The sequence below is a fragment of the Meleagris gallopavo genome, chromosome Z (assembly GCF_905368555.1).
Source record: "Meleagris gallopavo chromosome Z, MGAL_WU_HG_1.1, whole genome shotgun sequence".
NCBI classification, from domain to species: Eukaryota; Metazoa; Chordata; class Aves; order Galliformes; family Phasianidae; genus Meleagris; species Meleagris gallopavo.
Window position 1 is genome coordinate 45,860,718 of NC_139435.1, and position 12,401 is coordinate 45,873,118.

The 12,401-nt window shown below is 38.3% G+C and overlaps 1 protein-coding gene across 3 annotated transcripts in view; it reads left to right on the forward strand.

The window, feature by feature from the left end:
* XRCC4 (X-ray repair cross complementing 4) overlaps window positions 1-9,842 on the forward strand; it is a 177,656-nt gene extending 167,814 nt beyond the window's left edge. For all 3 annotated transcript variants that reach the window (XM_085214368.1, XM_085214366.1, XM_085214367.1), the window contains one exon: window positions 9,039-9,842. In XM_085214368.1, coding sequence (XP_085070494.1) covers window positions 9,039-9,044 — 6 coding nt within the window. In that variant the 3' untranslated portion in view covers window positions 9,045-9,842. The remainder of the gene's footprint in view (window positions 1-9,038) is intronic.
* Window positions 9,843-12,401: the final 2,559 nt, after the last annotated feature.

Here is a 12,401-nt window from a genome sequence, read left to right on the forward strand (position 1 = left end):
TGACCTAAAACAACTTTTTGGAGAATATCAATCTAATACAATAAGACTAATACATTAGTTTCAGATCTATTTTGTCACATTTCATTCCTCTGTTTATCTCATTCTGTGTTTTCTGCCATGTTTTTTCCATTCCTGTGTATTACATGTAGAAATCCTTGAAGGTTTTGGGACTATCAGAGGTGCATGTGAGCTCTGGAGCCAGTTTGTGACAGAGACATATGCTGAATGTTGTCAAATACATAGAAACACACCATAACTCAGGAAATCTCTGAGATACAATCAGTTGGCAACTGAAAAAGCACTTTGCATGCTTCAAAGAGTGTCTGTTTTTGGCCACTGTTGGAGATGAGGTTCTGGTCTAATTTGGGTTGACCTAGGACAGCTGTTCCAATCTTCTAAGCAGTCTGGCAAATTATCTTTTTCATTATCTGTTTCATATTGGCTGACACGACCTATTTCTTCATTCCAGGAAGGCACTTATTTCAGTCTAGTTCAGGCCACAGTGACCAAAATGGCAGAATGTTTTTTGCTATGATGTGTGTGAAATAGAAATTGCAGGTGTCCAAGCTGAGTGCCAAGTTAGGCAGGTGCTGGGCAGGCTTGGAGTATGAAATGTAAGGTGATCTCCCAAGTCACAGTGTTGAGCACTGGGGGCTTGGCTGTCTGACACTAGCATTGCATACTCTCAGGGTTGCATTTGTGTATTTGGTTGGTAGTACTGAAGAAGCTGATAGTCTCAGGTGACCTACAATCCTTCTGAGACCCTCTCCTAATTCCGGGTTGACTGAGCATCTCTAAAAGCCTTGAGCTGGAGCAGAAAAATCTGGCAATTGGACTGATGGAATAAGGGCTCTCTGAAACTGGGCCTATATTCATGGAAAAGTAGTAACTGAAAAATTCCATTCAAAATGTAGGGCTGACTACTGTCTTTCAGCCTGCCATATTCATTAATTCATATTTTCTACTGGTTGTCTCATTTCTTTTCTCATGACTGGGATAAGTGGCCTGCTAAAGCAGAGGCATATCTTGAGTGTTCTCCATTTTGCATCCCCTCCATTTGACTTCTGTAGACAGATCTTCGCAAGCCCAGCACAGTCATGGCCAATTAGGATGTGCTTTAGAGTTAGAAGCAATTAGGTCTCCAGCTCTATCACTACAACAATAAGGGATGCGCAAGTATGCATGAGTAAAATGAGAGTGTCCCTTAATTCAGTTGCAACATGCATGAAAATTGTTCTGCCAGAAAGGGAAATCTTTGAAATTTTAGGGCTAAAAAACGTTTTTGTGACTTTGAGCAGTTACAAAAAACAAACAAACAAAAAAAAAAAAAAAAAAAAAGAAAGAAAGAGAAAAAGGAAAAGGAAAAGGAAAAGGAAAAGGAAAAAGAAGAGGAAAAAGAAAAGGAAAAGGAAAAGGAAAAAGAAAAGGAAAAAGAAAAGGAAAAAGAAAAGGAAAAAGAAAAAGAAAAAAAAAGTAAAGAGGTTTGTTACAAAGAGAAATCCAGTTAACATAACAATTTTTGTGAAGGAAGCACACAGGGCCAGGCCAGTCCTCTTGGTTAGGTGGGATTTTGTTGTTTTTGGAGGTGGTACAATCCTTCTTTAAAATCTTATAGTCTAGACTCTTTCACAGCATTTATCCATCAAGTAATGGCTTGGCTGTTTGCTCCATTGTTAAGTGTTCCTGGTAAAGTACTTAGTGCAGATATCACCGCCAAGGCAGACCCCAAGAGCTAGAACGGATGGAGACCATTTGGGATTTTAAAGGAGAAAAATTAATCTTTGAAGAGACCAGAGTGCATGTTTGTTGTCTCTGTCTTACAGCAACCACATCATGGTCTGCAGATGATTCCTGCTTTTTTATAGTAATAGATGATATATTTTGAAAGTGGTTTCTTTACTCCGCCAAATAAATAGACATTTTCATAGATGTGCAGTGTAGCAGGAAAGTTTACAAGACATCACTATAGGCAAAGATTTTATCTTAAATGTCGAAAGTTTGAACTTCTTTAAGAAAATTGTGAATGAATCCAGTCTGTGGCTGATAGAGAGCAGAAGGAACACAGGACAGATTGAGTGGGAGTTCTGAGAAAGGAAAAGACAATTCTCATTATGAAAATAATTTTATGTTCAATAGAGACCTACTAGAAACCTTTGACGGAGGGGGAAAGCCTGATACACTTCATCTGCTGTGCTATAACTCGTAAATTGGAACCTGCTCCTAGTTCATTCAATTCATTGCTCATATATTTAATGAGAACTCACTGCAGCTCTGTCTTTCCAGGAGCTAATTTTGTCATAAGTTGTATCTAGTTCAAACTGGTTTTCTACAGTAAACTGCTTGAAATAAATGATTCAAAACCTCCTGTGCAGATCTGCAGATAATACGTAATCTAGGCAATAATACTTTTCTGCCAGTGCCCAAGTATATATGTACAAATTGTCCAGCGGGAAGAAAAAGGATACTTAATTTAGTCATGAGAGTGTTTAAAATACAGTTTTAAGATGACATCTGTGTATTCTCTTACACCCTTCAGATAGCTGGATCTTTTTTAACTGTACCTAGTTATTTTGTAAAGATATCAGACTAATCAAGCCTGACTTGAAGAGAAGACTTTTCATTGTATGAATGCTGGACTAACCCATTTCTCTGTAAGAATGACCTTATTTAATTTTACTGGTTTATTATATTCTTAAGTTTCCTTATGTGGTGGTCAGTGTAACGAGTAGGCCCTGGGGAACTATAAGCTGAGACCATGGTTCGGGAGAGTTTCTAAGGACATGCTTAACTTTAAGCAAGTGTTTAGAAACAGATGAAGTCAGTGGGATTTAAACAGCCACTTAGAATCTAGTACTAGAAAGGAGCGGAGAGGACATGAAAGGTTTCAACTGCCATTTAGGTTTCATTGTTTCTGAGTTTCTTTTGGTTAAATGCCTTATTTTTGTGATTGGATTCAACACAGTTTTGCAGGCTGTCATGACAGTGGAAATCATCAGCATGGTATTATTACAACCAGAGCAAAGAGCCAGCCCATGCTTTGACTGGAAGGATGGGTCCCAGAAATGGAGGCAGGCTTGGGACAGCAGGTGGAGGAGAACAAGGACGTGTATTTCTGTGTGAGAAGCTCATTTGGGGATTCTTATTTGCCGCCTTTGGCCTTTTGTTACTGTTCATGATCACCCTAGGGAATAAGAGCAAGGAGAGAAGGCAGTCTCGGAGATTTGACAGTCTGGAAAAGGGTGATGACACAGTTTAGCCATTGCTGGTGTTATATAAATGTATGTGTGATAAATAGTGCTTAATGACTATGAGAAATTGCTTCTCACGTTTGCCAGAAAAAATCGCAAAGTACCGGATTTATTGAAGGCCTTGACAAAATTCCTAAACAAACCAAGTTTTCCTTTACTGCATGGGCTTGTAGTTATGATTAAGAGATTTGTATTTTTTGCCAGTGAAGGCTGTGGTGCTAGCGTGTTGCTCAAGCTGAATGCAGTCTAGTTTATTTAAGCAAGAGGGAGTTTAAGTGGAAATGAGCCACAGAAATGTATGCCACTTGTCTAAAACAAATATAGTTCAGGCTTTTCCTTTCAAGTCACATCTATTATTGCATTTTTAAGTAGATCTTTGTTAGTAAGCATCTGCAAGTGTGTTTGATTAGACAAAAAGATCCAAGGCTATATTTATCTTCCTAAACTCGAATGTTCTTTTCAAAGAAGGGCCTGCACCTATGCCAACTGAAGTTAATTAGAAATTTGAAACTGAATGGAAGTTCCTAAAATAGTACTGTCAGAGTTGTTCATTTACATGATATGTTGTCTGCACAGCCATTTTAGACATTATGTGGGGTTTTCTAGGATCTTTAGAATTATTATTATTTTATTTTTTTTCAGGACTAAGTAGATGATAGAGAAGAAAATGAAAATGATTTTGAGAACTCATCCATGCTGGTCATCAGTATGTCTAAAAGGGAGAGATGGTTATTTTCTTAGCATAGCAGATTTGTTTGCAAGTTTGTTCTTGCTTCAATAAATGTGTCTGTTTCTACCACAGTTTAGAGATTCTCATTTGGCTTTTCTCATTTTGAAAGATTGCAGAGTGACACCTGAAGAAAAGAACTTGCATAACTTAAAACAAAATTGTCCTCTTTTTGCTAGTTTGTAGTTCTAGAGAACAAAAAAGGGCACTCACAAGAGCTTAATATAGGGTTTAGCAGTTGTCCTTTTTTCAAATGTTATGCTTTAAGCGTTGTGCTCTGCAAGAATTACAGACGTACCTCTCTCGACATGGTTATGATGAGCACAGGTGCAGCTGCAGCTTGGCTTGCAGCCAGAGGAAACTTATTAAAGAACACTGATTCCCTGGCTGAAAGTTAAATTCCTAGTAGCTGCATTGGAAATATTCTTCATTTACAGTATAATTGAACAATCTTACTATTATTATTGTTTGTCTGCTGACTTCAACTGTGTCTAGACATTTTGTTTAATATGCTGAATGTGTGAAAATGCCACACATGGAAAGTTCTCTAAGAGGAATGGAGATTATATTCCTTAACTAAGAAATCTTTATTTTTTTCTATCTATATTCTTTGTTGAGCATGTTTCTCTGTCCTCTGTTAATTTGTTTTGGGGCCAGCTTCCAATTGGGGCTGTGATGATGCCTGAGGCCCCTGGTCTCTTCAGATGATTGAAAGTAGCAGAAAAAAGTATATTTTCAAATTCGTCTCTAAAAATATATGTTTGCACATAGTTTTCTTGATGCATCTATAAATATAAGAAGCGTTTTCTCTACCTCCACACCATTTCTTTTACTTTTCATGTCTCAATTTTCCTCTTTTCTGCCAATAGCTGTAGGCAGCCCATGTGATGACCCCCTGGGAAAAAAATTTTTTAAGACCAAGGTTTTACATATAGCCACAAGGTCTTTGAGGTTTCACCCAGGTCTATACATAAAGCTCCTTTTATAATCCTTCTTTATGAATGACTGCTGATGAGTACCTTTCTTCTGTAGACTTTCTGTGAAGACGGAGTTGTCTTCACCCAGACAGCAGACTGCTGATAAATCAAAAAATCTTTTCTCAGAGTGGGCTAGGCGGATCATCTGCAGAGCAAGAATGTTGTTCTCAGCTTTTGTCCTCTCAGTCAGTGCAGCTGCTCACTAGCATTTAATGTGCATCACCTTTGTTTCACAGTTTATGCTATAATGACTACCAATTTTCTCTTTATGTGCTTCTGCTGCCATCTATTTTTTATGATACTGAAGAAAGTATACATCAGATTATATCCCATGTTAATATCTACTCATGAAGTCTTTGTGTTTTTTCACATTAATGACAGGAACGAACCATTAAACCTAACAAAGAAGAGGCATACACACACCAAGTCTTTCAGCCTTTTCCTTAAAACAACAACAAAAAACTGCACAGCTGGGAGAGCTGAAATCTCATTTTAGTAAAATCTCAGCTTTTGATTGGAAGTTGTTCTTTGAATTATCAAGACATATGGGGAAGATAATGTTGTGGGTTAAGGATACAAGAATGGCTCTTAGTTTGCTTAATTTTTTTTAGGAAGCTTTCGTAGTAGCTATGTTAATTTACCAAAGTGCTGTTCTTTTCCAGTCCCATGAGTGTTGCATGAGAACAAAATCTTTAGTAGAAGCATAACCACAATGTGCAGCACTGAGGGCAAGCAAGGTATGCACACTGGCAAACATATCTCTGTGCCTTTCATCCTTCCGGCAAGAATACCTCAAGATGAGCAATTTTGCAGAGTTGCAGCCTCTGACCTGGTTTTGCTTCAGAGCAGCTACAAGTTGTTTGATCCTTTTACTACTAGGAAGTTCATTTTAACAGTGTCCTTTGTAGCAGTCACATTAGAGATTATTTTCTCCTTCAAACTCCTGCAAAAACATTACCAAGTGGAACTGGCTGTGTATTGCAGCAGGACTGATTTTTTCTGGGGTCTTTGTGAATTCAGGAACAATTTATCATGTGAAACAAATAGGATTGGTCCATCTGTCCAACTGCAAAAGAAGGTGCTGCTTTTTCTCCCAAGCTTTGCAAAACCATCATGCTGTTACTGTACTGCTTAGTTAAGTGCTGTGTTGCATGTCTTCTGTTTCTTATGGCTCTTACTCAGCTGTGGAAAGAAATATCAAGTAATGTAACCACTTTCTTCCAAATCTTGGGCCAGAATCTCAGCTGGTGTAAGTCAGCAGAGCTCCACTGACATTATTAGTGCTACAGTGATTCACACCAGCTGTGGATCTGGTCTACTGTCTCAGTTTATGAAGGGCTTGAACTAAATGTCAGGAAATATGAAATGATCTCTTAGAGTCAGCAGTTCTCCAGATGTGTTAATGGAGTTTAAGTTTACCAGAAGGCAAGACTTCAAAAAGTGATCCAACAGAAGAATAAACTTTCAAGAAGAATGCCTTACTTACAGGCTTTTTGGCAAGACAGGGCTATACAACTCACTGCAATTTAAAGAAATTAACTATGTTATGCATCAGGGTATGGTAATAAAGCTCCAGTGAGAACCGAGGATGACTGAAAATAATTTCACAGCACAAAGCAAGCTGTTGGCATGTTGTGAATAATTGCCATGCAAATATGAATCATCCAGTCTTAAAGCCAAAATTAAGTAGCTTATGAACTTCATACAAGGAGTCTAATGCTTCCACTTTGCAAGTGCAGTTGGGTTTATTCATAAGCATGGTATTACAGCTTCTGGAGATCAAATGAGGACCATGTTGTTACAAGAACACAGAAGTTTAATAGTTCTAGCTGTGCAGTGTTAAAACCCACTAGTGACTTGGCTTATAGATGGGCTTTCAAGTCTAGTGTTGAAAACAGTTCATTTCCCCAATGATGATGGAATTGTTACTGGCATTGCCGTTCTTATGCACTGTCAAGCTTACTTTTTACAATTAGAAAATTCAGGTACCTGAAAGTTAACAAATCTGGGGTTTCAGAACTCTTAACATAATGCCCATGTGGCATATGGACAGTGAAAAATTCCTACGCTACTCTAAATATGACCTCCAGTATCTGAAATTTGTGATGGTATAGAGATCTTTCGTGGCCTAATTTGTTTGCTGGTGAGAGCACTCTGAATTAATTGATGGGAGTGCTGCTACACTCTATGTGGTTCGCCTTTGTTCTCACTGAAGATGTATCACTTTAAACCAACCCAGAAAGGTAAAAGAAATGCACCTTTTCATTGGCTAAATCAAACATCGCATCATGTTGACTTATACTAACTATACTTAAAAAAAATAGGATACAAATGAGTTGCTCACTGGCAATGAGAACAATACAGAATGATCTGATCCTGCTGACCAGAGGTTGGTGGCTAAATTGTCTGAATCTGGCAGGATTTGCTTGTATTTAGTACAAGTGACTTTTGATGTCACGCCCTCTTTCTCCAGGTGCCACTGCATGCTTTTAAACTATATATTCAGATGTGAACAAGAGAGTTTTGAAGAGTTCATGGAAGAACCGAGTTAGATTTCTAGAGAAAGTAATGATCAGAACCTGAAAAAAAAATGGTATGTTGAACTTACAACAGTTTGCAGAATTAGAATGACAGATACAGTGGTGAGGAAACTCTTCTAAGAACTGGAAAGTTTGTAGGAAGGGAAGGCATCCCAGACTCAGCATTTAATGAGTTTTTACTGATTCCCAAGGACTACAAAGGGTTCACCTCCAAGAGGAAATAATTCTCCAAGTCCAGAGTAGGAAACACTGTAGTGAGAGCTATGAACTTCCAATGAATTGATAAACTTGAAAGGTAAGAAGCTATGAATCAGGTAGTGGCTGAGGTCTTGGGAAAATTAATACATTTGGAAGACTGCAGTTTTTTTTTAAATTTTCTGTTCCTTGGAGCTTTCCTGTAAGAATGGGAATTTGGGAAAACTTGGTTCTGAATCTCTATAAAGCCAGATTACACAACAGCAATCAAAAGTCCTGATTTTACTTAACTATATTGGCAGCTGTGGAGTAGTTCAAGGTTTTAATTAGTCTAGAAATTAAGATAGCTTTTGAATGCCTCATTACACTAAGCCCTCATATGGCAGCATTTCAGTGTAACACTTTCCACCATGTCTAGTTCTTCCCATCCTGGTGGATCATGTGTTAGCCTTGGTAATATAAGATTTTTTAACTTCTGTCAAAATTACACTAGTGGAATATACCTGGGCACAAAGCCACCAATCCTCATGAATTTCCAACCAGCATAAAACCTTAAAGTGCAAGCACATCAAGTCTGCTCCCTGCTTCCTATACCAATTCCCTACAGTCTACTGTGAAAAAGTTTAAGAGATTAGCTCCCATTTTCAAAGCTGCTAGTGATACCACCCTGGAAGATCACATCAGTGAGAAATCCAGTAATTAGTAATGCTCTTCCTAAAGCTACGAAACAAGTTTGTCTGTGCAGGATTCAGAGATTTTTTGTGGATCCAGTTTACACATACTAATTCTTGTAGGGATTGGAAGCTGTCACAAATGTAATCTTCTGTATTTGTCAGTGTGGTTTCTCACTTACCTTTGTTTTCTTCTGCTCTGCAGTTTGGTGTCAGGCTTGCACCCTCAATAGAGCTTTGAGACATCTCAGTATGAATCTTCTTAATGCCTCTGTGCCAAACTGATGGACAGCAGACACATGCTTAGTACCAGAGTAAAAAATAAAAAGCAGTTAGCTGAGCAACATCTTGTATAGAGACAGCAGAACAGGTCCTCAAGATTTTTTCTGCATTTGTTCTGTTCTCCCTAGCTCGCTGTGTTGATCTGGTGGGTGAAATGATCATTCTCAGGGTCTTGAAAGTTGTAAGAAAATAACTAAAGGCTTGATATTTATAAACTGAATTTCATCTGTTTGTTTTGCCATTGTCATTTCAGCACATATTTAGGTCTCTTACACGTAACACTAACAAAAATCTCAAAACACACTGTTAAATGTGCACCTTGACAGTGCATACATTGGATTTGTTTATATCTGTATCTGTATTTATTTCAGATCTGTTTCTTTGCTTTATGTTTCCAGACTTGATCTCTCCTCACAGAAGACAGCAGGCAAGCACTCCCCGGATGTGATGTCTCTTGAAACACTGGAAAACACTTGTGAGCCAGAGGATCTCTTTGATGACATCTAGCTATGTGTTGGCTGAGAAACTGAGAGACTGGTGCTCCACACCATGTTGAGCTATAAAACTAAAAAGCTTTGTTATACACTCAGCTGAAATCTTTACGGTATGTGATGACATATTGCTCTAATCCTCTTGCACTGCCCTTATCCCCATCCTTCACTACACGGCTGCAGATCCCTTGGTTTCCTAAGGCTTTGTTTGTGCCAGCCTTGAAATCAGTTCAGCCTCTAAGCAGATCTTTTATCATCTTTATGTGGGGAAAGAGAGCACGCTCACAACATTTTTGCATCATAACAGTCTTTGACTGCTGACTGTATCCAGGATCAACTGTTTTTCAGATGTTCCCCGAGAATCATTCAGACAAAAGGAAGACTTAAGGACATCACTGTACTTACCTTATATACTACCCCTTTCCTGGGGAGCTCACCTTAGACATGGTCTAGCTAATTCATCCTTGACTTTAAGTGAGATATATATCTTTCAAAAAATGAAGTATCCAAAGAAGCTACATTTTTATTTTTATTTGAAGATTCTTTGTAGTATCATACATTACAAAGTACATTCTAGCATTCGGGAATAAAGTTTAAGACTGAATCTTTTTTAAGCTTCTGTAGAAACTGGTAGCCTTTAAAACTGAAGTTTTCATATTTCATTATTTTTTCCTAATTATTTTTCTGAAACAATAAAATGCTTTCTAAAAAGGCGTTGGTTTTGGTTTTATTTGCTTAGACAATCTATGAGAAAGGCACCACTTAGCAAAATGCTGTAAGCATAACCTCTTCCTGAATGGTGTTGATGAATTCATTTAGATTTAAGAAGTTAGCAGTGTTTGTTTACTTTCAGTGGTTGAACAACAAGTGTGGAGAACTAAGCATGTACATCAAGTTTCTGCTTTGCAATTTTAAAAGCTCAAATCAATTTTTATTAATTATTATTCTTCTGTCTAAGAAACAAGAGTTTTACACTTGAATAATTCCATTGAAATCACCAGGACTGTGCAAAATAGTTCCACTTCTGTGTTCTATGGCTTGCAATGAACCCTGGAAACCACTTCATATTTTTAAAATTCCAGTTTATTTAGGCCCTGATCCTGCCAAAATTCAATCCTATACTTAACTAAAAAGCACCCATGTCAGTATCTGCAGAATCAGGGACTCATTTAAAAACCTAAATGAGGATTTGGGAATATTAAAATTAAGTATTCCTTTCTGAAAAGCATGGTCATAGCATTTTAAATTCACAGAGGTCTCTGGGAAATGTTATAAATCACACAGTGAAAACTTGAATGGCCAAAATATTTTGCTTTCTACATAGACTTTGTGCCTGAGAAATGACAGGACCACAAAAGGCCTATTCATACACTCATTCAGAGGTATTGCCTGATTTAAAATCTTCCAGTGCTGATCTGACAATGCTTTCAACAAAAACTTGTATATAGTTGCAATTTTAAGGTGAAAATTTTCCATGACTTAACCTGAAATAGAAGAGCGGGGTTTAGTTTTGCCTGCAGCAGAAAATGAAGGTGAATAGAGTTGAACATCCTGCAAAGTTCTGCTCTCAAGAAACTGTTGCTTTCTAATAGTAAAATGTTATTTAAAAAACAGCAAATATTACACTCAGCAGATGTAGTAATTCTGTTAGAATACGTATTACTTTATCTTTTCTTTGAGCCATGAATCAAGGCAGGAATTCTGTAGAAAACATCATGATGGTGGACGTACCTTGGACTGAACATGACATCTAGTTAGAGTAGCCATGATATAGAGCCAGTTTCCCATCAGCTAAGCCAGTCTGTATACACTAGAACACCCTCTCTCCATCAGAAACCATTTACAACATGTCAGTCTCCACAACTGTGTGAGACTGTGTTAGTGAAATGCCCCTTTTTGAAGAATTTGTGCAAGAAGCTGTAGTGTTTTTCCAGTGAAAAACAGAAATCTTAGAATGTCTTGGGCTGGGAGGGAACTCAAACTCCACCCATTTCCAACCTCCTGCTGTGGGCAGGTTGCCACGCACTAGATCAGGCTGCCCGCCCAGGGCCCCATCCAGTCTGATCTTGGATGCCTCTGGGGATGGGGCACCATGACTCTCAAGGAGCTGTGCCAGTGCCTCACCACTCTTGGAGTAAAAAATTTCCTCCTAGTGTCTGATCTAAATCTCCCCTCTTTTAGTTTAAAGACATTCCCCCTTGTTCAGTCACTACCTACCTATGTAAAAAGTCAGTCTCTCCTTTAAGTACTGGAAGGCCACAGTGAGGCCTCCCCAGAACCTTCTCCAGGATGAACAGTACCACTTTCCCCAAAACTTTTGTTTATAGAAGAGGTGCTGTAGCCCTCTGATTGTCTTCTTGGCCCTCCTCTGGACTTCAATAGTTCCATGTCTTTCTTGTGCTGGGTTCCCAGACCTGGACTCAGTAGTTGATGTACCCCAGGATACTGGTGGCAAATAATCTGACAGAATTATTACATCTGCCAACTGAGTGTAGCATTTTCCAATTGTCTTTAGGAAAGATCCTCTTACTATAATGCCAAAATGAGCACACATTAATTGTGAGAACAGAGGTGGTATTACAGAAACTACAGAAGAAGAATGAAACTTCTTTACAATGCATATTTATCTGCGAGTGGTGGAGACATCCACTTTATCCACAAACTCATTCATCCCAATGCACTGAAATGGGCCCAGTGGCCTTCTTAGCCCATGCCAACTAAAATCTATTTCAAAGTAACCCATGATCTTTGGGACAAGAATTCAGTAATAACACCTCATAACACATTGTAAAAAAAATCTGCTAAGGCATTATGGTATGTTGTCATTCTTGGTGAAGTCTCAGAGAAAAGCTGGAATCTCTGCAATTCCTCCATGCTCATGGAGCTCTTGTGGGATATTTCCAATGCTTACAGAGCAGAAGGGATCCCTTGTGAGTCAATAAACGGTACTGCTCTTTGTAAATCAAATATAATTCTTCACCTTCTTCACAATGACAAAACTTTCACCGGTTTATGCTCTTGTGAACCACCATAATTTTTAGGGTCTTACGTACAGAGATATGAGATAGTCACTTGGTTTTCCTCTCTGTGTTTGCGTACTTGACAATTCCCCAGTGAGTTTTATAACTGGCATTTCACCTTACTGGCTTGCATCTTACTTTTGGAGCTGATTTCTCTAGCTTGTCAAGATGATTTTGAATGCTTATTCTTTCTCAGTTTGTTACTTTTTGGTACTTTGGTACCAGATTGCTCATAGCAAATATGGTGTCA